Here is a 25,033-nt window from a genome sequence, read left to right as displayed (position 1 = left end):
TAAAAAAACATGTTTTTGCTACTATCTCTGACAGATAGTCCAGAGAGGCTGCAGACTCTCCATCATTGGATATTTTCAAAACCAAACTGGACATAGCCCTGAGTAACCTGCCTCAGTGGAGCCTACTTGAACTGACCAACTCCAGAGGCATTGATCATGCTTCAGTCATTCTGTGACTATAGTCCAGGATCCATACCAAGGGGGCTTCTTAGTGATGCTTAGCAGGTCTGTGAGAGATCAGGAGAAAGGTTTGGAGTAAAGGGAGTGATTGTCAGCTGAGTTAAAAATTCACAGAAAGTTCACAATAAATATAATTTAGTCTTGAAACCACAACAATGGGGTGCCAGAGCAATGAGGAGTCCCAAGGAAAAACACAAAATATAAGGAATCAAGGAATAAGTACTCAAGAGTCTTTCTGTGCCTCACTCACCGTGGATTTTAACGTTCATATTTTAATTCAGGTTTTAATCCTTTCCTAAAAAAATAAACAAAGAACTCCTCCTCAAATAACAGAGTGACAAACTTTTCTGCTGTAGTGAAGTGATCCAGTGATTAGAGCAAAGACTCTGTTCATGAATGGACTATAGAGCAAAAAAAAAAGATTAAATTTGCAAGTGTTGATAGTTGTAATGAGTTCGTGATAACAAATTTAAATGTCATCATAGATCTAAGATCATAAAATTTGTCTAGACAGACAGACTTATTTCTATGCTGGGAGCAAGTGGTTATCTCCAAAATCATAAATACAAAAAAGGGTCAAATGCATTTCAAAGCTGGCCCTCCCCCAGATAACACGGATTTCATTTGTGGAAAATTTTCCTTTGTTGTACACTAGATGTCAGGGTTGGACTGAGAGGATAAGTCCATGTCATGGTTTGAGATAGCCCCAAAATCCAATTCCCTAGTCCTAGCCCCCTTCCACATCTCAACCTAATGTGAGATGGGTTTTCCAGACAAAACACGCCAGACTCAGAGTAGGGGAAAGGGAATATATTACAATGACTGTACAAATAAATACCACATCACATTATACACACGATCACAACTATCTCTACCATGACATATAGTATCTACAATGGATCAGATCTCTTGTCCCCTCCAAATAAAAGTCCAGGAGGGAAAGAAGGACAGATCCCTTCCAGTCTCTGAACAGCAGGATCTTCTAAGGCAGCCGGTTCTCCTCATCTCATGCATGCAGCAGCTATGGCTGGCTTTCTGCCAGCACTCACGAGGGAGGTATCCAAGCCTCTCTCGGCCCCATCGCCTCCAACCGAGGGGTCTTCCGTGGACTGCGTAGCAGGGACAAGCTCGCGACACCACGTCATACCACGAAGCTCAGGGGTCTTCGTGGCAGTCCCTTTCCTCAGGGGATTCAAATTCCCCTTTGCAGAGCTCCGTGCTCTGTCTCCAGGCAGCAGGGTGGGGGGGGGGGCGAAGCCCTCCTCCACATTCCTTTGGCTGTCCTGGTCCAGCTTCAGGACGCCTTTGAGCTTCTCAGCTCCTCTCTCTCTCCAATGCTGCTGTACTCCAAGGCTCCTCTCAAATAGGAGTCCATCTATTCCTCCTTCCAGGAGGTCTCAAGGGAGTTTTGGGGGGTCTGGTATCAGTTCTCACCCCCAGAACTCTGTCTCTCAGAGCTGGCTCTCTTTTCCTCGGCTCTCCTTCCAGGAGTCTTCTCTGCGGTGCTGCATGTTGTTTCTGCTGCTCCTCCGGTTCAGGTCTTATCTGTCCTGGCTCTCTGCCACTGTTTCTCTGGTCAGTGCCGGCTGCTGCTCTGCACCCATGGAGAAAACATCTCCCAGCTTAACTACAGACACTTAGTCCAGTCTAGCACTGTTCCAGATCTTTGCAGTCCACCCCCCCAGCCAGGGGCTGGGGGGCCCCAGAGGGCCCAAGGGGCTCAGAGCCCCTTCCTCGTGGCTCTACAACATGGCCACCTCTCCTCCAACAACAAAACTACCACTCATCTCTTCCGGTGAGCTTGTGGAATGTTGACATTTTTGCAGGAGCACCCATTGGCCAGAACTTCAAAACTTCCAGGGGTTTCCACCCCTTGGGGTCTACCACCTTTTTTTAGCCTCTGGGGGAAAATAAAATCCAAACCACTACAGTCCATCGACTCCATTACACATCTCTATGCATCAGGTTGGATGCCATCAGCACAACTAAGTGCTAAACTTAGGAATTATTTCTGTAAAACATCCAAGTTTTACTAAGAACAGTCTGCAACAACATCCTCTCTCCCCCACTTTACAGTATTTCATTTCAGTCAAAGGCCCCAGGCTTTGAAAGAGGAAAGAGACATTCTGAGATATCTTTCCAATACCAGTGAGTATCTGGCAGTATTCTTCACCTTCCCCGGCTCCAGAAAAAAAACAAAAAAACCCTCTCTAAACCACTTGGGTGAACAGCCACCCTCTAGAGGACATTCTAATGGACAGCAGTTCAATACAGAATGGATTTAGCTGGAGAAAAATGAGATCAAAGAGGAAACTGATCAGAACTCCGATAAAGTTTAGGAACCATATACACTCCACGACACACCAAGATAAGTGGTGCAGTTGATGCTCCTGAAGTACAGAATGCCATCCAGAGAGACCTGGAGAAGCTTGAAAAGTAGGCTCATGTGAACTTCATGACACTCAACAAGACCAAGTGCAAGGTACTACACGTGGATCAAGGCAACCCCCAGTATCAGGAGTCTGGGGGATGAATAGATCAACAGCACCCTGGGGAGAAGGACTTGGGGGTGCTGGTGGATGAGAGGCTGGACATGAGCCAGCAATGTGTGACTGCAGCCCAGAAAGTCAATCATATCTGGGCTGCATCCAAAGCAGCATGGCCAGTAGGTCGAGGGAGGTGATTTTGCCCCACTACTCTACTCTTGTGTGACCTCACCTGGAGTGCTGCTTCCAGCTCTGGGGTCCTCAGCACAGGAAAGACACAAACCTGTTGGAGTAGGTCCAGAGGAGGGCCACAAAGATGCTCAGAGGGCTGGAGCACCACTTCCTATGAAGACAGTCTGAGAGAGTTGAGGTTGTTCATCCTGGAGTAGAGAAGGCTCCAGGACAATCTTATAGCACCTTCTAGTGTCTGAAGTAGGCCTACAAGAAAGCTGAAGAGGGTCTTTCTGCAAAGGCACTGACAGGATAAGGGTCAATGGCTCTAAACTGAAAGGGTAGGTTTAGATTGAATATTAGGAAGAAATTCTTTACTTTGAGAATTGTGAGGCACTGGAACAGGTTGTCCAGAGAGGCTGTGGATCTCCTTACCTGGAAGTGTTCAAGGCCAGGCTGGATGGGGCACTGGCCATGTGGAAGATGTCGCTGCTTATGCCAGAGGGGTTGGAATGAGATGATATTTAAGGTCCCTTCCAACCCAAATCATTCTATGATTCCGTGATGACACCTCAGGTAGGTAATTTCATTACCCTGTACTTTGACTACATACCAGTACATTCAAGATGACAACTTACCTCTGCTTTACAGCAAGAGAGAGAGTGTGGACCAGGAGAGCAAAGACAGAAATCAATCCCTTTGTGAGACGCTTGTGACAGAAAAATAATAACCCAAATAAACTGTAGATAATAATGAAAGGCAAAAACCCAAAAGACTCCTCTTTCAACTTGTACAGGTGACCTAGTGCTGTCCACTTGTCCAGAGAACAGTCAGGTTCTCTGTTAGGTATAGTGCCCCTAAAGGGAAGGAAATGACACAGAAGTATATTCAAATATATACATATATATATATATCTACATGGATGTAATACATGCAGTATACAGCCAATTTGTGTAAAATATCTTAGGGTATTCTACAAGCAAAATACAGTTCTCAGAAAATTCCTGGAGATAAATAGATTTCATAAGCAAGAGGCTTTAAAGTGCATTCCTTTTCACATTTGGTTTAGGCAGTGACCCAGCCCCGCTGCTGGAGTCACAAGTGCTGGTGGTGGTGAAGGTCAATATCACAAACATGAAGCACAGGGTACAACAGATGAAAATAACTGAAACATGGTGACATCAGAGTACTCAGGCAGTGAAGATGTCTAGCAAAACACTGTGAAAAGGTGTGAGACCTTGCGGTGAGTGCGCCTGGAATTGCAGTGAAGGGCATCTATAACACTGGAAATACACCTTAGCTTTTTTCATTCAACAACAAGCCATGATTTCAATGTGACTGTCCTGCAGCAACGGTGGATACACCAGCTGGTGTAGTTTTGGTGTTGGACATGATTACAAACTTGTAGTGTATAACAATGCAAATTCACAGTGAGTAAATTTTTCACAAATATAAATAGAACTAGTAGGTAGTGGGGATACTCATAGCAGGAATACTTATGACAGAGAGTGTTCAGCCAAGTTTTTGTACGAGAAATTTTGCTTCACAAACCTCGACACTCCTTGAAGGAGCCAATATGCTTTGCTGTTCTCTGTTTTGACAAAGGCCTGACCCAAAGACTGTCAAAGCTACTGAGCTGTCATGGATTGAAAGAAGTTTGCAGCATATGATCTTAAGATAGGTAAACAACTAGTTAACAATGGGGGAAAAATAAAAATGCAGAAATAAATTAAAAATTGTTATGAAATGGTCAGGATTCATAGTAAAGAGGATTGTTGTTTCTGCTATTCAATGTACTTATCCAGAAGATGTGATTTGGAAAAGGTGTTGGTAAAAGAAGAAAGCAAGCAAGAAACAGAAATGAAGAATGTAAAGTGGGGAAGAAATAGAAAAATAAGAAGCAGCAGCTTACTTCAGTGTAATTGGCAAAACCACCAATTCAGTGTTGGTAAGTGCAGAATGAGGCATATAGGGAGAGGAAACCCCAACTCCGCAACTCTGTATGTGTGTTTCGGCTATAAATTCATTAGTATTTATTATAGGTAATTCTACAGAAACTACTGCCCAGTCCTCAAGGAGGTTCAAAAATGAAAGTACAACTTAAAAATCTATTCAGAAAAGCTTGGAAGATGAAATGGAAAGTGTCATTACACTATTTTATAGATTTCTGGTGTACCTGACACTTGAGCCACGTGCAGTACTCGTTCTCTCCTTAGAATAAAACAAAGATATAGTGAAGAGCAGCAAGGAAGATATAAAGTAGAGCAGGTTTGCCTCTGAGGAGAGTAAAAAAAGGACTGGAAAGGGACAATTGAGGTAGTATGTAAACCACCAGGGGCTTCCAGAAAGAGGGCAGAGAGCTATTTGCCACTGTTTCTCAAAGTGCAAAATCTGGGGGCAAGAGCAACTTTTTCAGAAGGGTCACGTTCAGCTGTGAAACTCAGAGCCATGGGACACTATGCATCAAAAGAACACATGAGATCAAACTCAACTAAATTAATGCCATAGAAAACAATCAGTGTTATTTAACATCGAACAGAGTTTGAGCAAAGAACAATTTTAATGCTGTGCTATGTGTTCTTTTTCCAGTGAGTGAAGGGAGAGGATTTTGTACTCCAGCCTTCCACCTGCATCCTCCTGATAGGTCACACTATGACAGGAGAACATTTATTCTCAGTACTGCTAGACAATAAAAAATTTTCCCTTGCTGTCTGAAACAAGAGTTATTGTTTTATCTGTGGTAGGCAGAAGGTCGCATTGAGAACGCCATAAGGAGCCAAATAATCTAGGAAAGCATTGGCTTAATTTGACAGGAGACAAGCCATATACAGTTACATCTTTTAAAGTAGCAGCCCAATACTTTAGTACTAAGTGGGCATATGCTGCAATAATAAGGCTACTGAGAACATTTCTAACAAAATGTCCATTATATCATTTAGTTAAATCATACACTCGCTTTTATTCAAAATTGCAGCTGCTGTACAGTGCAGTATGGCTGTGCAATGGTTGCACAATATCCTCCATCTGCCTGTGAGAAGCATCATTCCACAAGATGCCTCTTTAACTCTTCTGCTATTTCCTATTCCAGCTCTGGGAAATATGTTGAATCTTCTTCATCCTTTCCCTCTCATCAAGCACTTTGCATCTCACTTGCTGTTCCTCCAATTTCTTGTGGAAGGTAGGGAAATAGTCTCCTGAGCTGTGAGTGGGCCTCCTGAGGTGATGCAGCTGAGGTTTGATGGCTGGAGGTGACAAAGGAATAACAACGATGGTTACCATGCCTAGCTTTCACTCACTAGTAGACAAGAAATCAGTTCCTCAGAAGCTGCGTCCATCCCATTCAGCACAGCCTGTATGTGCAAAGGAGGGCTTCTCAGCCTGAAAGCCGGAATTCTTTTGGGTTAGAAAAACATTCAGAAAAAAAATGCAAATCATAAATATAGATGTAAAACTCTGAAATGAAACATAAGCATTTCCAAAATTGAAATTTGGGCAATTAACCAGTTTGAAACACTGGATCTTGAAATCATGCCCTTATTCAGACATCCCAGCAGACTACATCAATACAGTTGAATCCCAAGGAACATTCTCAGAGTTAGGAAACAACAGTTTAGACAGTAGCTAAATTGTCATACGTAGATGAAGAAGCAACTGACCTATACTTACCTATCTAAATATATATAGCTTAACACCTCACTGTACCCAAAATATCAAGATGATTTCAAAACAATAAATCTGGATAGAGATCATGTTTCCCAGAATTCAGGAATAGGTAGATCTGATGCATTTTGTCTGATTTTCCAGCAAACTACAGGTCATTGTGAAAGTCAGAAGTGGAATACATATGAATCTGACCATTCTCAACTTCTTGATTCTGTTTATTTGAATCTATGTCTTGCTTTCTTACCTCTTTACATAGGTAGACTAAAAAATTAAACATGATCATGATCAAAATGCTTTCATCTTATGCTTAGTTATTATTTGCAAAATAACCAATTCAATAATTAGTATGATAAGCATTTTAAAAGAAAAGTCATCACTCTCAGCATGAATCCTAAGTGAAAAAGATTCCCCTGTGTGAGCTAGCTAACATCAAATGCTAGAACAGTCACACTCCAATCTTGTTAAGCTCCTTGAATGATTAATCATGCTCCAAAATATCTTGGGAAATAAAAAACTACAGATTTCATAAACTTTAGAAAGACACATCTGGATTTCTTCATAGTCACAATCCTTCCTGTTTTCAACTTTTAATGAATTCACATTCATTAAAAGGTTGAAAAATATCCAGGTGAATTACTGCTCTTTGAGGCACATTCACTTTCCATATTTATTCCATTTTCTGTACTCAGCATAGATTCAGCCAAACTGTTATTTAATTTTCCCTTGCTCAGAGTGGGGAAATGTTTATTGATACCTGGAATTTTATTTGAGTTGTTGCCAGAAGATATGATTTTGCTAATAGTTTTAAGAGGTTTATCCAGAACAGTAACAGTAGTATTTATCATCTTCATACAGGAGTGGATAAAGGGGATTCATGACTTTTAATTTCTTAAAACTTTAGTGACTCAAACTGATGGGCAGAAGACTTTCTGTTAGGACTCTAGAGTTCTGTTCCCAGATTGCTCACTGACTTCTTATGTGACCCGGACTACAACATTCACTCCAGTTTCTCTGCATGTAAAATGGGAATAAAAATGACAATACTTACCTCACAGGGTTTTTATATGGGGCTCCAATAGGTTATGATTCTCAGGACCTTCACATGAGCAGTGATTGTTTGTTTGTTTGTTTGTTTTGTTTGTTTGTCTGCTTGTTTCGTTTTTTGTTTGTTTGGTTTGTTTTGTTGGTGGTGGTGGGTTTTTTTCTTTTTTAGTTTAGGGAAAATAATAATTTTTTATGATCATGGCTATCATCAAGGCAATGAAAGCAGAGAATAGGGATTTGGTAGCACACTGTTGGTAGTGCCAGTGTACTACCAACAATATCAGTGTAGACTACAAGTAGCATCATACAAACAGACTATTTGTGTGTTATCCAGACACTAATTCAGCAAGGAGGCTAAGAATGCCTAAGCTGCTCTGTTTACTCTGACTGGCAGGATGTGCAACAGTTATGGTTTACCTAAATGAAGAAGATTTTCTTTGTTTTCATATCATCACGCTGTTTTGGACAGTCCCTCACCCACCCCACCCCACCCCCCCCGTGGGGGCAGGAAGGGCTGGTGGGCAGGAGAGGTCGCTGCAGGAGATATCACAAGAGTTTAGGAAGCATAAAACTGCTGGTGCTACTAGACCTCGCTCTTTCTGGTTCCGATAGAGGGGTGCGAATGCAGAAGCATGATCAGGCTGCTCTCTCTCGCTATGGCTCTCGGCTCTGGCAGTTTCCTCGCTGCTGACCAGACCCTGCCATTCCCTGCAGCTTGGAGCCCCATCGATCCTCACTCCACCCTCCCTGCCGTCGCTCACCACTGATGTTGTTGCTGCCACTATCATCTCAGAGTAAGCACTGCTTACAGCTGCCGTTGCTGCCCGCCACTGCAGCCCATGATCACTGTTCGCCCCACACTCCCTGCTGCTGCTCACCGCCATTGCTCACTCCGCACCTCTGGCGCCAGCGCTGCTCTGCACATCCCCACACCCTCACTCCGCACACGACCTCCGTCGGAACCTCATTGCTGTCTCGGTGCCACAGTACTGAAAGACTGGTTTAAGGTGACATTTTCTTGTTATTGTTTGGGTTTGTTCTGTTTTGTTCTCCATTTTTATTAATACTGTTATTAATTTTTCATACTTCACTCAAACACCTTGTAATTTAAAAAATTTTCTTGATTTGGGGGGGAGGGGTTTCGATTCCGTTGGAGGTCCCACCTCCTGGGACATACTGTCAGTAAACCAAGACAGCAACCCACCATCTTACAAATCAGCAGCTGTGCAAATCTCAGATTTGTCTAGGGCAGCATCCACACAGTATTTCCTCTTAATCTTTCTTTGATACAACTCTTTCTTTGATTCTTTAGAGAGAGGTCAGGACTCCCACTTGACACTTGGTATAAACACCTAGCCCCATGTCAACATCATACTTTGATTTGCACAGCAGATGAAGGAATGAATGCCAGAGCTGCTCTTAGTACACTACTGCAAATGAGAAATGAGCCTAGACTGCTGGGAAAAATCTTTCTCCGTTTTGCAGCCTTGTCAACAAAGGAGGTTTTCTGATGTAACTATCAGAAAGATCTGCAGGACACAGGATCAGGAGAACCAAGACTTTCATCAGAGTCACTCAAAAAATGGTCTAAACCTGGGGAGACTCAGTCTCCTAAGAATGTTAAAGAAAATCTGTGTTTATAAAAAATTCACTTTTCTCCAATGAGACATCTCAACGAAAGTCCAAAGACAGTTATTTCTTGGTCAGTACCTGCGACACTAAAGAGCTCTCCATCCTCACCTCCTGTGGAGCCAGGGGCAGAATCTGTAAGAAATGGGATGCAGAGATGTTAGCAGGGGTCCAAGTGGTTTGGGGCGTTCACTGGTATTCTGCCAGTCTTTCGCTCAAGGGCATGTGGCCACTCTCAGAAGCCCTGAGATGGCTCCAGACTGGGGGAGAACAGGTCTTGGGCATCTCCTGGGAGGTGTGACCAGCCTGTGGGATGATGCGGAAGTGGGTTTTGCTCACATGCTCAGGGAATAGCCAATCACCAGTGCTGGGGTCAGGAAGGAACTTTACACCAGTGCAGACTGACAGTCACCACTCAGGTTTTTTTGATTCTTCTGCAGCATTGAGCATGATGACTGGTCAGGCTCTTCCAGTCCCTTTTGGCCAGGTTGCTGCTGGCTGCTCATGCACCACAAAGATGACCTCTCATGCCCCACATCCATACTTCTTTTTTTTTCTTCTTTTGTGTGGTTGTTCCTGATCCTAATTCTTCATGTTCTCTTCAGGAAACAGGTTTGCTTGGCCTATATTCCTTCTGCTGCTTTCTGCAGCTCTGTCAGATTGACAGACTGCAAAGGATGTTTTTTCAAACTAAACTGAGACATATCAGCCTGCTCCTGGCTACACATACTTGTGAAGAGTGGCTCTGATATGGATTTATAAAAATAAAAATTAAATAAAAGCAAAAATAAAATCCCAATTCTGGTTGTTGCTTTTGTGTTATGTGTCCTTGAAAGTGTTTTTGATGCTGAAAAGCTCATGGAATTTCAGGCAAATTAAACTGTTGTTCATTATTTGAGTCATGGTGCATGCAGGAAACAGGAATAGAAATAGGATAGAATACAGTATGTTACTCCTAGAGTTCTGCATAACAAGCTATGACCTAGGTCTGAGGGGTCCATCCCAGAGAGCAGGTCTCTGTAGTGCAGATCCCAGGCCCACCCAGGAGACAGGGGCAGACATGGGCCCATCTACAGCATGGCTCAGGCAGGGACTAAAGGCCCCAGGCTGAGCTGGGACACATCCCCTGGGCCCTTGACAGGAGATGGTGGGGCTGGGGGGTCCTACAGAAGACTGGTCCCAGACACTGAGGCCATGTGAGCTCTCCCAGGACAGAAGTTGATCTCCAAATGTTTCCAAGACATAGAAATAAAAATATAGTCAATATATAAAAATATATATAAAAATATAGTGATTGCAAATAATAATAACCTGGGTACATCAATGACCCTGTTGTGCTTTCTCACCATACAAAGTTCAGGTTCCTTGGAGAAATGTTTAGTTCATCCTCTTTGTACTGAGAAAAAGGAGTCATTCAAGGAGGCAGCATATGTGCCTATGACAGATGGGTTCCCTGTGGTGCTGTGAGATGCTGCCAGAGGACTCTGGTTTCAACAATGGTCAAGTCCAGGTAGGAAAATTGCCAGGGCTCTTCCTGCACTCAGCTACCTAACCTCCTTAAATTTTCCCAGCTTTGTGACCTTGGGTGAGTCTTCCTCTTGCACACTTTAAATTGACAAGGTACAGATTCAATAGACAGCAGTGAGGAAGACTGACTAACCTGCTGGCAAAGAGATGGATGGGATCATGCACACACATGCCTTTTCTGGTCAGCCTCACCCTTTTAGAAGTGATATTAAAGACAATGTGATAAAGCTCCTCCTTTCTATTCAAGATGCTGAGTGCAATTTGCATTAAAAAAGCAAGAAAATAACATTTTCTCAATTAGAAAATTGTGCATGTACGTTTATGGCAGACGGTTAGTGGTTTCTTCCAGCAAAACCAACCCCCCCAAAACAAGATCTATATATAGAACATAGAGAAAAAACACCATAATGGCTGTAAACAAAACACATTACTGTCACTGGACTACATACATGGAAAACATTGTACTATTACATACTCTTCATCACATACTGTAAATAACTGCACAGAAAAGACTGATTTGCAAACCGTACCAGAGTAAACAGTTTGCTGCGTAAGCCATGGTAATAGGGTATGGGTAGGAAGGTACCAGTGTTAAAATAGCCAAATAAAAATCCCCCACTGAGTCCCTAAGCCAGCTGGTGTCAAAACTTACACTGAAGTGGGAAGTGTCTAATAAAGAGAGAGTCAAAACACAGCTAGTCATTTCTGTAAGTGCCAGACAGAAGGCAACTTCCTATAATTCAACATGATATTGTCACAGTGAATATTGCTAGTGGAAGCAAGGCTTGACTGGCAACAAACACATCAAGTCTTTTTGAAAAAAGGGACAGTATTAGATTGATTGCTCCCATCTTTTGAAGGTGGATCCTCCCTACTTCTCTTTTTCTAATTATAACAGTTAACAGATCTCCAGATCAGATAGGTTTAAAGAGGAGTAAATGTTATCATTCCCAAACAGATGAGGAAACTGAGCACACAAGAAGGATTTGAGCAAGGTCATTTAGCAAGTCAGCAATAATGAAGGGACTGTACTTGGTAGCTTATGCCAAACCCTTCTCTTCTGCATTTATATTCTCTCCCTGGTTATTATAATGGTGATCTGAAGGCTCAGAAGTACCACACATAAGGGATGCGCAATTTTTTGTTTGCAGGTACTCGTTAATGGATCAATGGATTAGAAGTGATATTGAGTTGGAGAAATGGATGAAAAGCCCTGTGTAAGCATTGCTTATTAAAAAAGCCCAATAGACCAATGCAAATATTCTAGAATGTATAAAAATTGAGCTAGTTTTATGAGTATATCTGTTTACATTAGATGAGTTATAGACTGACGTTTCATTCCACAATTTTTCCTTAAAACAACTTTTTTCTCCAAAAGTCAAGACCTCTCCAAGATCTCTCCAAAGAGCAAGACCTCTGAATGCCACCTGCAAGAAAATCATGAGTGAAGTCTCTTTAGAAACATGCTCTGCCTAAGCTTTAACTTTACCCTTTGCAAAGGTTATGAGTGGTGGATTGAGAAGGCGGATCATGATGCTTTTGGTGTTGAAGAATGCTGAAACCAGCCTGACTCAACAATCCAAAAGCTAAACATTCAGTGTTTCCTGACAGAAACTGGCACAAGTGAGGATGTGGCAGGCAAAGTTCCTGATAAAGGAACCAACAACTGGATAGTACCAATAACTTGTTTAAATTTGCTGAGCTAAAGGCTGCATAGCTGACACAGCTAGCCTAAAAACATATGACCAACAGTCAATCACTTTATATTATAAAAGTTCAGTCCCACTTTTTAACAGCAGGGACCTATAACATACCCCTTCTAGGAGTGTGTTGTGTAGATTCCTCCCTTGAGAGGGGATGCCCCTTGAGGTTAATCCTTGAGACTGAGCATGGTTGTTGGTAAGGGTGAGTAACATCATTCTCTACTTAATAATTAGCTAGCTTTAATATCAGTGCTTCAAGATTGCTTCAATAAATAGTGTGGAGGTTGGGAATTTTCTCCTCACTGGCTAGCTTAACCCAGTTTTATTGGTATTGTTATGGGTAAGGAGTTATTTTTTCCCTTACATCCATGTGTATTTGGTCTCTCTCTCTCTGTATTGGAGAGAACCAGTGGTATTGAATCTGAGGAAGTAGACTTCCATCCGAGGTCTTCACCCCTCCAAATTGTCTCAAACTGAGACACTGTGAAAGAACATCACACCATGAACAGCTTGGAGAACTGAAACAGCACAGAAACATGCTACTGCACATTGGCATCTATATATGGAGCTACACCATACCTCATCTGCTGGCACAACAGCTACTTGTGAAAATATCTTTAGTAAAACTTGTAAGTGCTTTGCCTGAAGTTTGGGCTTTTTTATTGGTTATTGATGATTTCCAGCAAACTTATGCTCTCTTTCACCTACTGTGAATTATACATACGTTCACAGTAAGTCATTATTTTGTGTAATTGCTTCATATTATCCTCCCTTTCTTCTGACAGTTGTGGGACAAAAATTGATTAAGAAAATTGTTATTGTGGTGAAATAGAGACAGCAGGATTTGGTAGATGGGAGGAGCACAAAAAGACCTATACTTGGGTCCACAAAACAGCTTTATTTTATCCCTTCAATATCTCTGTCTATAGGATAAAAACTCAGATTAATTTGCCAGTTGACGTAAAACAATTTGTGAAGCCTGTTCTGCAAGACAAAAAAAATCAGGTATTTAAAAAACTGGAATGTATTAAAAACAATAATTCATTAGTTCAATCCCAGTGAATGGGTTTAACTTTTTAAATGTGTAAAAGTCATACCGTACGTGAAGAAGTCATCTGTTTATATCCATCTCCCAAACAGTAGGCACTGTGTGTGCCAATTTCTACAGCTGCATCATATAAGGAAATTAGAGTGAGGCAGTACTGACTGACCTGGCAATGTAAGGTGGTTTGCCAAGGAACACAAGCCTGGTAAGTCAGCTGAACATTGCACTGGACCTTTGAAAAGAAAGAGTAGTTTCAGCAGAGATGGATAAATGGTAATCCCACTAACAATCAAAATGCTTTTTGTAGTGCTGCCCCTACTACTCATTGTTTATTATCTTTTTCTGCCATTTCTTATTCATGGTTCTAGGTGAGATTAACTGGGAAAGTAGTCTCACTTCTGGGGCCCTTTCAATCTAAAGGAATTGATTTCAAACATTCATGTAACTTACCAAGTTTGGGCAGAGATACCTGATTTATTGATTCTGGAAGTTTCATGATCTTAAGTTTTGGATCTATGAACTGTTGACAGACCTCAGATAGCTTTCCCTTGAGCTATGTCTGTGTCCTCACAGAACTGGCAAATGACAGTTTTACTGCCCAGCATGGCTCTGAAGGCACACAGCATTTACATTGCTCCTGTGGAGGTTCAGCAAGTGGCTGACATCACCTTTGGGAATGCCTCTGGAGATTTATGTCATGGGCAGAGAAAAAACTCTGATACTGTATTTGCAAGTGGAGGTTAATCACCCAAATCAGTAGATGCCATCTCCAAATCATCTTTTCTCCCTTCTTGCTTATTTAACAGCATTTTTGATCACAGTCAACTACACAAACACCCTCAATATCTAACAGAAATTGGCAGCTTAGCTTCATCTCTACTTGCACTAGACTGGAGGTACCAAGCCAGTAAGGTATGAGAATAGCAAGCACACGATGTTCTTAAGGAAATCAATACCAGTGAACCTCCCCGAGAGAAAAGGAGTGAATTAGAAGCGAAATTTTGGGCAAAAGGAATGCACAAAGCCTTTAATGCCTGTAATGAACATCTCTGAACATTAGAGAGAATGGTTTGGTTTCTGACGCTCTTTATCATGACCACCTTTGGATTTTTTTTAAAAGAAAAGATTAAACAGAAAAACAGCAGTGCTACACAAAAATTCTGGTTGTTACTTATGTGTTGTAATGACTCCTGCACAGACACCACCCACGTCTACAAGTGGATTAAGTTACTTTCTAGAAGGTGCTATGTAGAGATGTAACATAATGGTGCAAAAGGAGATCTATAAGCAATACTGTAGCACAGGACACCAGCTCTATAAGACTGATAGTCATGTTTTAAGTGGCACATTTAAAAAGAATCGAATGAGCAAGTGTTTCAGTGGGCACCAGTGTGGTGCACTGTTCTTTGTTTAGGTACAATTACGGCTTGTGATTTGAGTCAAAAGAGAAAAGTGGAAAGGTGAGATTTACCTTGGGGTCCTTAAATAAGCCAGATGAATTCCCTACCTCAATTTCCCTATCTTTAAAAATCAGGTAATGACACTAACTCCTCCTCACAGGGGCAAGTGTTAAGAAATAACTGCTGTCTAAACAATGTTCCCACTATGCTTAAAAAAAAAAAAAAGTGGGGAGCTGAATGCTGAAAAGTAAACAGCAAGCACCACACCTGAATCAGATGTAGAAAGAACCAGAAAAAAATTAACTCCTCTACAACTTTAATTCAAATGAGTGCAGAACTCATTGTTTCTATTTGGTAATAGGATGAACATACATGGACTTAGTTACAGAAAAACTGGAAACGCTGAAAAATTTTTTAGAGATCATAAGCCTCTTCTTTCAAATCAAGAACTAACAATAAATACATACTGCTAAAAATCAATCTCAGAACTGAAATAAAGACAAGACAAAATAAAATAAAAATTTAGCTATGTTAGTGTGACTTTAAAAAATTGTAACTGCTTGAAAGAAGGTTGCTGCCCAAATTGTGGGCAATTAAGACAAAGCTAGCTTACGTGAACCAAAAGGGACTGTCAGGGAATGCGGGAAAGACTTTTTAGCATGTAGTATTGCAAGGGAGACAGAAGAGGGTTGGGGGGAATCTAAGCTGTTTGAAATTATAAAACTTTATGTAACCACTCTATAATAAGAAGAATTGGAGTTAGGCAACCAAATGTCTATTTAGATAAGGCAGACTTCGTAAAGAGTGTATATGATAGATAATTTTTGAAATTCACTCCTTCCAAATGTATAAAAAGCTGTTGTGTTTCTTTTCTCGGTGGAATGCATGGGGGAGTGAAACCCCTCTGCATCCCCCAGCCATAATAAAACTGTGCTTTACATATTGTTTAAGGATTTCTTTGAATCAGAACAATTGAGAATACTTGCCACTACATAGTGTCATTAATTTTGTTTTCCTATTTTTTCCCTTATGAGTCCTAAAAAGCCAAATAGGTTTTTTTCATTACTCTACCCACCCAGTCCCAAGAGCAAACTTGCACTGAATTTTGCTGTCAGCATGTATTTTAGTTTGTTTTCTATGTCCTGGTGAAAAATAGCACATTAACCTACCTTTTTCTTCCTTGAAAAATGCTAGAGAACAAGTGTTTATTTTAATTCAGTTCAAGAAAGACATCTCCATCATCAGTTCTGCTAACATACTCTAAACTTCATACATATAACTTCATATATAGAATTTCCTGCAAAATGCCAGCAAGAAAATGTTATTTTATAAGACCAAGATCCTTGAATTTGGTTAATTTCCTCTTATCCCTCCTACCAAGAGGTTTAATATTTCTTAATTTTATTTAGAACCTGTCACTGTAGGGTTAAAACCACAAAAGCTGTGAAATCTACAGTCACAGATAAGCCATAGTGTCCATCCTTCCTTCCTGCTGAAGGTAGACAGTGCACTGTGGAATGACTTTGAAGTGCCTACAAGAAGCAGCATCATCAGAACAGAGATAGTCTCTCGTTTATGAAACTCAAGGTTGTTTGTTAAGCTCCTACAACAGCAAAGGAAGACGGCCCCATACTGATGCATTGGCTTTACAGATAATGCTCTGTGTGTGGCGAGCTGCATATGTTCTGGTTGTTTAGCCTTTAACTCCAGATGCTGAAGTGGGACCAGCAGAACTTTTCATGCAACTTCCCTTGATTTCAGTGCAAATAAAAGGGTGGTCAGGCCCTAGATGTCATTTTGCTCTAAGCTAATGTTGCAAATGCAATGACCTTTTTCTACTGGAGGAGAAGAGGGTAGCAAAATATTCCTCTGAGAATCTGGGCCTGTAAACCAGAAGACCTGATAAAAAACCCAACCAGAAGTCTACAATAAAAACTGTAAAGATTTTTAAAAATTGCATAAAAGAGTGTATAAAAATATCATCCAAGCAAGAAGAAAATCAAATGCTCCTCTGTCATTCTACTGCTAGGTTTTTTCACTAGAAAACCCCATAGCTGCACTCCTACAACCACCAACAAAGACAATGGGATAATGTATATTCTTCCTGCCATTAGACAGCATCTAAACCCAGGGTGTTGTAAGTACCCATACATATGTGCCTGGAAGAATAAAATAATACAAAATGCCAAGAGTGTGCCATGAGGCTTGTGAGAGCACGCTGTTTTGCGCCTAAGCATGAGGGCAAATAAATTCACTAAAACTGAGTTTCAAGTCCTCATCTAGCTTGCTTGCAAGTAGGTCTGTTTCCTTTTATCTGGTGGTCAAGTCCCCAGAGCAGGAAGAGCTAATGCCTCAAAGACAGGCTTGCATCCGGTCCCGCTTGGTTTCAGAGCAGAACTCTCTGTGCTTGCTAGAGGCCAAAAGGGATGTTGCAGCAACAGGAAGGCAGCCTCAGCAAGTGAAAATGCACAGACAGCATTTAATTTTAACTGAAAATAATGTCATTGGCAGTGGTACCCACGCTGGTCCTGCTTTGACCAAGTCATCAGACAGGAAAAGGGATATTTGGGATCACGAAACTTGTCTATCCATGGAAGCAGGAGAAGCACCATATTAGGATGCACAATTGACACTGAACTGAGACTGAGCAGACCTGCTCATGTTGTGGGTAACACAAGTGGGAAAAAACCTCTGTACCCACTTCAGAGAAAGAAGAATTTATGTCTTAAAATATGAAAGCACAGGGGTTTTTCCCTCTTTTCTATCTGACCAGCATTGATGTCAACTCCCTGAAGCGATTTGTGTGGAATCAGTGCCACAGGGTTCCTTCTCTTCCTCAGCCAGCATATTTCTGCTTTTGAGTGCTGATGTTCAGACACCATGCCAGCACAGCTCTGAGATCAGCACTGGTTTCACACATGTGAAAGCACAGCATTGTTCTGTTTTTAATTGTTAGGTGAGGATTAAAAAAGTGTAAGAGAAAAGGAGTCAATTATACTGTCATTTGCTGAGTATAAATGGCTAAAATACGGTATGATCATCAGAGGATGAGGAGTTTCATTATTTTAAGATAAATGTTGTCCTAGTTAGAACAACTGGGACCGATTCATCACTGGATAGGTATAGCCCAAAACTGTGTATTCTATGGCCCTCCATGCCATTTCCCAGAAACTGTTGTCAAGGGGGAGGGGAGGGGCCTACCTGTGGGGGGATGTTCCTGTGTAAGGGGGGTACTTTTGAATTAGATGATCAATGGAGCATAGAGGCGTGAGAACGGAATCATATTAGGATGTGAAACCAGCTAGAGTATGGTACAATGTAACTTCATGGCACAAGCTAATTGTAAGGTCCATTGTGCTTTTTAGCAAGTCAGCTTGATATCCCCTATTATCAGAGCTGAGTTCTTCCTTGGTTTTGCTACATATTGCAAGATAGATACATCTACCCTTGAAACACAATGGTAGAGGTCATACATAGGGGTGAGAAAGATGATGATGGGAGGAAGATTATGTGGGCAGGGGTCGCTCGCCCCTTGCCCTACAAGTAGGGCATGCGCAGACTGTTGCCATTAGGTAATGATCAGGCGGTGTTTGGCTGCCACTCAGGCATCACCTTATACTACGTACTGGCCCTACGTAGTGTAATGTGGAACTGATAAAAATGGGGTGTCAGAGCTGCTGAGTTGAGCGATACTCATCCTACCACCGAGACTGTGTTGCTCCATGGGGACGCCCGCTAAGCACGGGCACCGACCAGCTGCTGCAGATCCTGACAGCCCTGGCCTGTCTGTGTGGGTAAGCACAGTTTTTTGATAGGAAGCAACTGAGAGAACAAACTTTTTTTAATATCCTTTTAGTGTTCCTTTAATTCCCCTTTTATGTTTATAGTATTTTTCCTTTAGTTTCCCTTTTTACTAACCAATATTGTGTTATCCATAATATTGTGTTAAGATCCTTTTTTGGTATCCCTTTTCACTAGTTAATACTGTATTAAATGCTGTTCATAGTATTTGTTTTAATGCCACCCGATAAGATAGTTACTTTGTATCCTTTTTTAGTTTTTAATCCCTCTTGCTAAGTTTATTACTATTATTATTATTCTCACTGTAATAAAAGATATTTTGTGTGCTTGAGTATTTTTGGCACTTGTCTTTATTCCAGACATGTATCCGAACGTACTGCTACATCCTGTCCTCATACCCTTTTATGGAATTCCCCGCTCTGAGCATCCTCATACCCTTTTATGGAATTCCCCACTCTGAGGGAAAGATTGACCATTCCTTTTATGGAATTCCCTGCTCTGAGGGAAGGATTGACCATTCCTGCCTGAACTGGAGAATATATAAACCTGGAGTTTCAGAACTTTTCTACCACTCGTGGGATCCAGAGGAGAGGAAGACTGCAGCTCATCGCCCTCAACCAGACTGAGACCACCACCCTCAACTGGACTGCAATCACCACTTTTGACCAGACTGCAACAGCTCTCCAACCAGCAGGTTTTTTCCCTTCTCCCTTTACTTTGGACTCAAGGGGGGGGCCAAGGAACACCACTTTGTTCATGCCCCAGGGTGCTGGGTTATACATTTGGGTTTTGTGGGTTAAGACTAATTGTTTGTTTGTATGATTGTACTTACTGTATTATTTTAATAAATTGTTATTCTGACTTATAATCTCTCCTTTGAGTTGAGTTCATTTCCCCTGCTGGTTAAATCTTAAACCAGCACAAATGTGAAGGAAAAGGGGACAATAAGAAATACTTAAGAGCATCTTGCAAGTTCCTGGAAATATATCTGTTTATTCTAGTTAAAGCAAAATAAGTACTTTACTTGTCAGGTTCTGTCTTTTCTAATTTGGATAGGCTACTGTGCTTTTTAATTAAAAGCCAGATTTGGGAGCCATTGCAGAAATTGCAAGGATTAACAGCAAATTGAGGTGACATTTGCCTTTAGCTAGGTGAGCTCACGGACCTTCTGATTACAAAGCAGCACAGCACTATCAGCTATCTAGTTTGAAATATACTTGCTTGTAAGATTGAGCTTCTAAGACTTTGCAAGTACATATGCAAACATTTGCATGCTCAAAGAGCAGTTTGCAGAAACACAGCATATATCAACTACATTTTGGAAAGCTTCTTTTCAATCACAAAATTTATGCTTAAAAAAAGAAACACCTAGAAAAAGGAATCTGCCTCCTTAATTCACTTGTCAGGAACTAGACTCACAAATGTCAGATTCATTCTGATGCTAAACATCCTACTGTATTAATAGGTAGTACCTTTACACCAGCTTGAGCTATACAAAAGGCTGCGCTTTTAGATGCGCATCAGTCTGCTTAGACTAACTACTCTGAAATATGTTTTAAGTCTAAAATTGCAAAATCTCTTTTTTTTAAATCTACCACTTATTACCAGAAAAAAAAATTAGCTTCTGGCATCTATCTTTTTTCTCAAACATGGAAAATTTAGTAATATCAATAATCTTTTATAATTAAACATATCTGACCATATACTTTTGGAAAAAAATATTATATAATTTGTAAATGTCAGAGACTGAAACAGGTAATGATTTACACATTCTAAGATCACCAAAAGACTGTCTGCAAACTGAAAAGAAGCAGCTGCTCATCCAGCAAAGCCAACTACACCCCCTGAATACTGTTGTAGGATCAGATAAGTGGGTGCCATTGTCCAGCTATCATGGGTGCAGATACCAGCCTGAGGAAGGGAAGAGGCTAAGAAGAGGCTCATAGCATGGCCCATGGCTCTACCAATTGTTTAACTCCCCACCCCGGGGAGGTACAAGGTATTCCCACCTGAGCTAGAAGTGTGTAATAACTCATAACTTCTTTGAGTTTTGGGGGGGTGCTTCTCCCAGCCCCAACGGATCAAGACCACCACTTCAACTAACAGACATTGAAGCTGCAACTACCAAGTTTCATCGCTGGACCCCGCGGGTGGTGACTATATATATATATATATATATATCTCTTTCCACCTTTATCCTTTCTTTCCCTTTTCCTCCCCTATGCATTTCCTTAAGTGTTATCCTTATGCTCTAATGATTGCTATATTGCTGTGGATGATATTGCTATAGATGCCTTAATATTGCTATGCTTTAATAATAGTGCTATATTGCTATGCTTTAATATTGCTATGCTTTAATAGTATCATATTGCTATGTTCTAATGTTGCCTTATTGCTATAGATGCTTTAATATTGCTGTATTGCTATAGAATGATAACAACCAAAACGGCCACATACCTGTTTACCCTTTGAAATAAAATTGCTGCAAAATAAACCCTACACATATATGTTTACAAACACTGATTATTCAGTGTCATTTCACTCTAATCCACTCCAAGGGATTTATTAATAACCTTGGTTACCCTCCCCTTTCTTGGGTGGGTCACAACAGTAAGGAAAGCTGCTGACTTCAGTATTTTGAGAGGGCACATCACAGGTTTGTACATAAAAAAAAAAATTAAAAATAAACAAATACCTTCTTTCTCATGTGTGAATAGTTCTTGCATATTGTCACAGAAATGCATGGTTCAAATCACTGCAGCCCAGTGAACTGTCACCCTTTGAGCCATTTAAATAATGAACAGAATACAATGAGGGTGGTGAGACACTGGAACAGGTTGCCCAGAGAGGCAGTAGATGCCCAGCTTTCAAGGTCAAGTTGGATGGGGCTCTGAGCAAGCTGATCTAGTTGAAGATATCCCTGCTTACTGCAGGGGTGTTAGAACAGATAACCTTTATATGTCCTCTACGTCCCTTCCAACTCAAACAATTCTGATTCTATGAAAACATATTGACACTTTTTTTTTATTATAAGGTGTACAGGAGTTCAAGCACTATGTCACCGTGAGTCAAAGGTCTGCTAGTTCCCTGGACACCAGTCCCAGACAAAATACAAAACACTTATAGGGATACTTGCAATAGCATCCTTCTCTATTTTAAGAAGGTAAAGTGCCTGATCCCCCCTCCTAAATTATACAACAGTTTTTGGGAAGCAGAAGAAATGGTGCTCTTCCAGCAAGGCAGAGCTTTCTGAGAGCATTAGCAGCCTCTGTGCAGAGGCAGAAGAGTGCCGTCTCTATCACACAGCTTCCTAGCCTATGCCAGCCTCTGTAAAAAGCACTCTGGCACCAGAAGACACCTTCGTGCCTACAGGTGGGTGCTCCCAAATAATTCTGTAAAATTTCAGCATGAGGCAAATGGTATGGACCCTATATTTGCAGACTTTCTGGCTTTTTCATTGCTTGTATAGTCTTATTGAGGCTGGAAAAGGAAGGTGTCTGAAAACATAATTTCTATATATCCAGGGAAAGTTAGGTAAAGATGTAAAACCAGAAATACTTTCTCACTTTTTATAAAAATAGGCCATTAGCTGATGAATACCTAATATTTTTCCACTTTTTTTTGATTGTTTCCTTCTGTGGAATAAAATAGGAGAAAGCAGTTATGTAATTTTTTAAATTATTTTTTATTTTTTTTTACACATTTGCACAGTGGCTGATCTCAAGTTTAACTGGGACATGTCTAAACATACCATCCTTTGGCTTGTGATGCACTACCACAGTGCTGCAGAGTATTTCAGGGAGGTTTGCGGGGGCAAAGTAAGGAAATCTAGGTGTGATCCTGGGAGGCAACACCACAATAGATACTGTCACCCGGCCTAATCCCTTTGTAGGGTTTCAATTTCTGGATTTCACTTTATATATTCTCCTAGCTAATAGATTTTACACAGATTTTTTTTTTTTACATGACAACAAAACATTCTAAGAATGCTAATAATCTACTGTACCTTACACAGATGAGTTAAAAACAGGGCATGTTAGCTGACTGTCTATGTATTACAAAACATTTTGCTGTATACCTGTGTGCTGAGACCAATAACTTTGCCTATAGCATCTCTTCTAGAATGGCAACTCCGATCTGCAGTCCCCAAGAAACGGCAAATTCACCACTTCCCTTATTAGCTCCCACCAATAGTAAATAACCCCAGTAATAGAGGAAAAACATTTTCCAACCTGACTTCACACCTTTGTGCTCATGCATGAGAAACAAGAACTGACCAGACATGAATTAAGCTGTTTGGTCTTACTGTCTTGAAAGAAGTCACTCCCAGAAAGAAAGAAAATACATATGTCAGAAACAGATGAAGAAAAAGATTTAGTGTTTTTTACAACTGTTATTATTCTACTGTGCATAATCTAAGGCATCTTCAGTCGCTATAAAAGGTAAGGGTAACTTAAATATTGACTAAATCATTCTGCACCTCTGACCAAACACTCGGTTAGGGTATGTTCCCCCCGATCTCAGGAAGAAATCTTACGAAGCAGAGACTGAGTCACCACTACGGCATTTACTTCTGCATTACTGATATTTCATCAGTGTGCCTCCAAAGACCCTGGTCAGAGCTGGAAGTTATATTCTTCTTTTATTGGGGCTGAATGCTGATGGAAGAGAGGAAAGAGGAGGCGGGAAAGCACTAAGTGTGACACAGCCCTCTGCCTGTCACACAACATGGAATGTGCTCAATGATGATAGTGGAGCTACTGTCCTCCCAGCACTCCACTTTCCTCAAAAATTTACCCCAGAGCTTCTACTGAACCAGGAACTCATGAACAGGAACACTATATCCCCTTATATTTTATTTAAATGAGCTGGTTCAGTGAAGACAACTGCGTGTTCTAACAACTTCATGTACTTCTTTCTGAACATGTAATTGAAGTGCAACCTTATCACAGCATGAACGTAATCTAAGTCTCTGGCTTTGAACAAATTCAAACTCTGGTGTACAAAAAAAGAACTCAAAACGTCTCTAGCCTCAATAATGAGAATCCCAGATACAAACACTTTTAAGTGAGAAGGTATTCATATTTAAAATGTGGATTTAGGTTGAGTTCACTGATGTAATTTTTACTAGTGTCACAGGAAGCTCATCCCTGTACATGTACAATTTAAGCAGGAACAGCCCCCAAACTCTGGTTTTAAAGTTCTGTGCTTTTGGACATGAAATGGAAACAAATATTTAGCTTCCTAAGCCAATGTTTTGCATGTTCTTTACACAGAAGAGGTCCATGACAGGAGTCTGATTCCTTGTAAAATACATATGTGACTAACACAGCAAGAAGTCATCCTGAACAGAAAGGTATTCAGCAAAAACAGTTGTATGTACATGTACATATCTCAATTTCTGAATAGACAGGCAAAATTTCATACAATTAGGTGGATCCCTATCAAGATCCCAAGCCAGAAAACCACTTACATATGTGTTTGATGTTTCTCATACATTCTTATTTTAGTTTTGTCTGTCCATACTTATACAACAACACTTTTCCTTTTCTTTGGCCTATCCATTCAGTCAGTGATGAAAGACCACATTGAGATGAAAGTTAAGAGCTGATCCATGTGATGCCCTGCTGTCCCTCTTCTCCTAGATCTTCAGGTCAGACAAACAACTATTACTAGTGGCCCATGAAAAAATGTGGGTAACAGCTAATTACCTGCAATCTCAAGTTAAGCAGGCACATCAAGACATATATTAATACATACTCTGAGAGTCTGACAACAGAATTTGTCCCAAGAGAATATTACTTTCATTGGTTATTTCTGTCCTAACTGCAAAAAGAGAACAAAACCAAGGGTTGAGTGAATCTGCCTGCTGTTTAGAAACAAAAACATTTTGCTATCATTGTATTATCTGGGAATAATATCAAACCCTAATGAATAATCAAATGACTCTACAGATTCACCATTCTTAAGAAAATCTTCTACAGTAAGGGTAAAACTGATATCAAATTCTGTCTACTAGCAATTGGAAAAGACTCTCAGGGAAAAGGAAAAGAGTAAAAATAAAATATTATCAAGTTTTCTTTTTTTTTTTATTTCTTTTATATTCTTTTGCATCATCCTAGTGTTGGTTTCACAAGCTGAGTCATAGCAAAGGGCAATACTAGCTTTTGAAGATGACCCTCTTCTATTTGCTTGACCTATCCAGAAATATGGAACCATTTGCATCAGGAAATTTGACCTTGATTTTTTAACAAAAAAACTTCCCAAAACAACAACAAAAAACATGCATACATAAAAAAAGAAAGAAAGAAAGAAAGAAAGAAAGAAAGAAAGAAAGAAAGAAAGAAAGAAAGAAAGAAAGAAAGAAAGAAAAAGAAAGAGACA

The 25,033-nt window shown here is 40.6% G+C and overlaps 1 protein-coding gene across 6 annotated transcripts in view; it reads right to left on the bottom strand.

Annotated features, from left to right (window-relative positions):
• Nucleotides 1-5,322: 5,322 nt before the first annotated feature.
• The window catches only part of LOC103755376 (calcium/calmodulin-dependent 3',5'-cyclic nucleotide phosphodiesterase 1C), a 190,300-nt gene continuing 170,589 nt past the window's right edge, over nt 5,323-25,033 (bottom strand). For all 6 annotated transcript variants that reach the window (XM_018075442.2, XM_018075443.2, XM_018075447.2 and 3 more), the window contains one exon: nt 5,323-6,079. In XM_018075442.2, coding sequence (XP_017930931.1) covers nt 5,910-6,079 — 170 coding nt within the window. In that variant the 3' untranslated portion in view covers nt 5,323-5,909. The remainder of the gene's footprint in view (nt 6,080-25,033) is intronic.

The sequence above is a fragment of the Manacus vitellinus genome, unplaced genomic scaffold (assembly GCF_001715985.3).
Source record: "Manacus vitellinus isolate BGI_N305 unplaced genomic scaffold, ASM171598v3 scaffold_3_pilon, whole genome shotgun sequence".
Classification (NCBI taxonomy): domain Eukaryota; kingdom Metazoa; phylum Chordata; class Aves; order Passeriformes; family Pipridae; genus Manacus; species Manacus vitellinus.
Note: the sequence above shows the minus strand (reverse complement) of the source record. Positions and strands in the feature narration are given on the sequence as shown.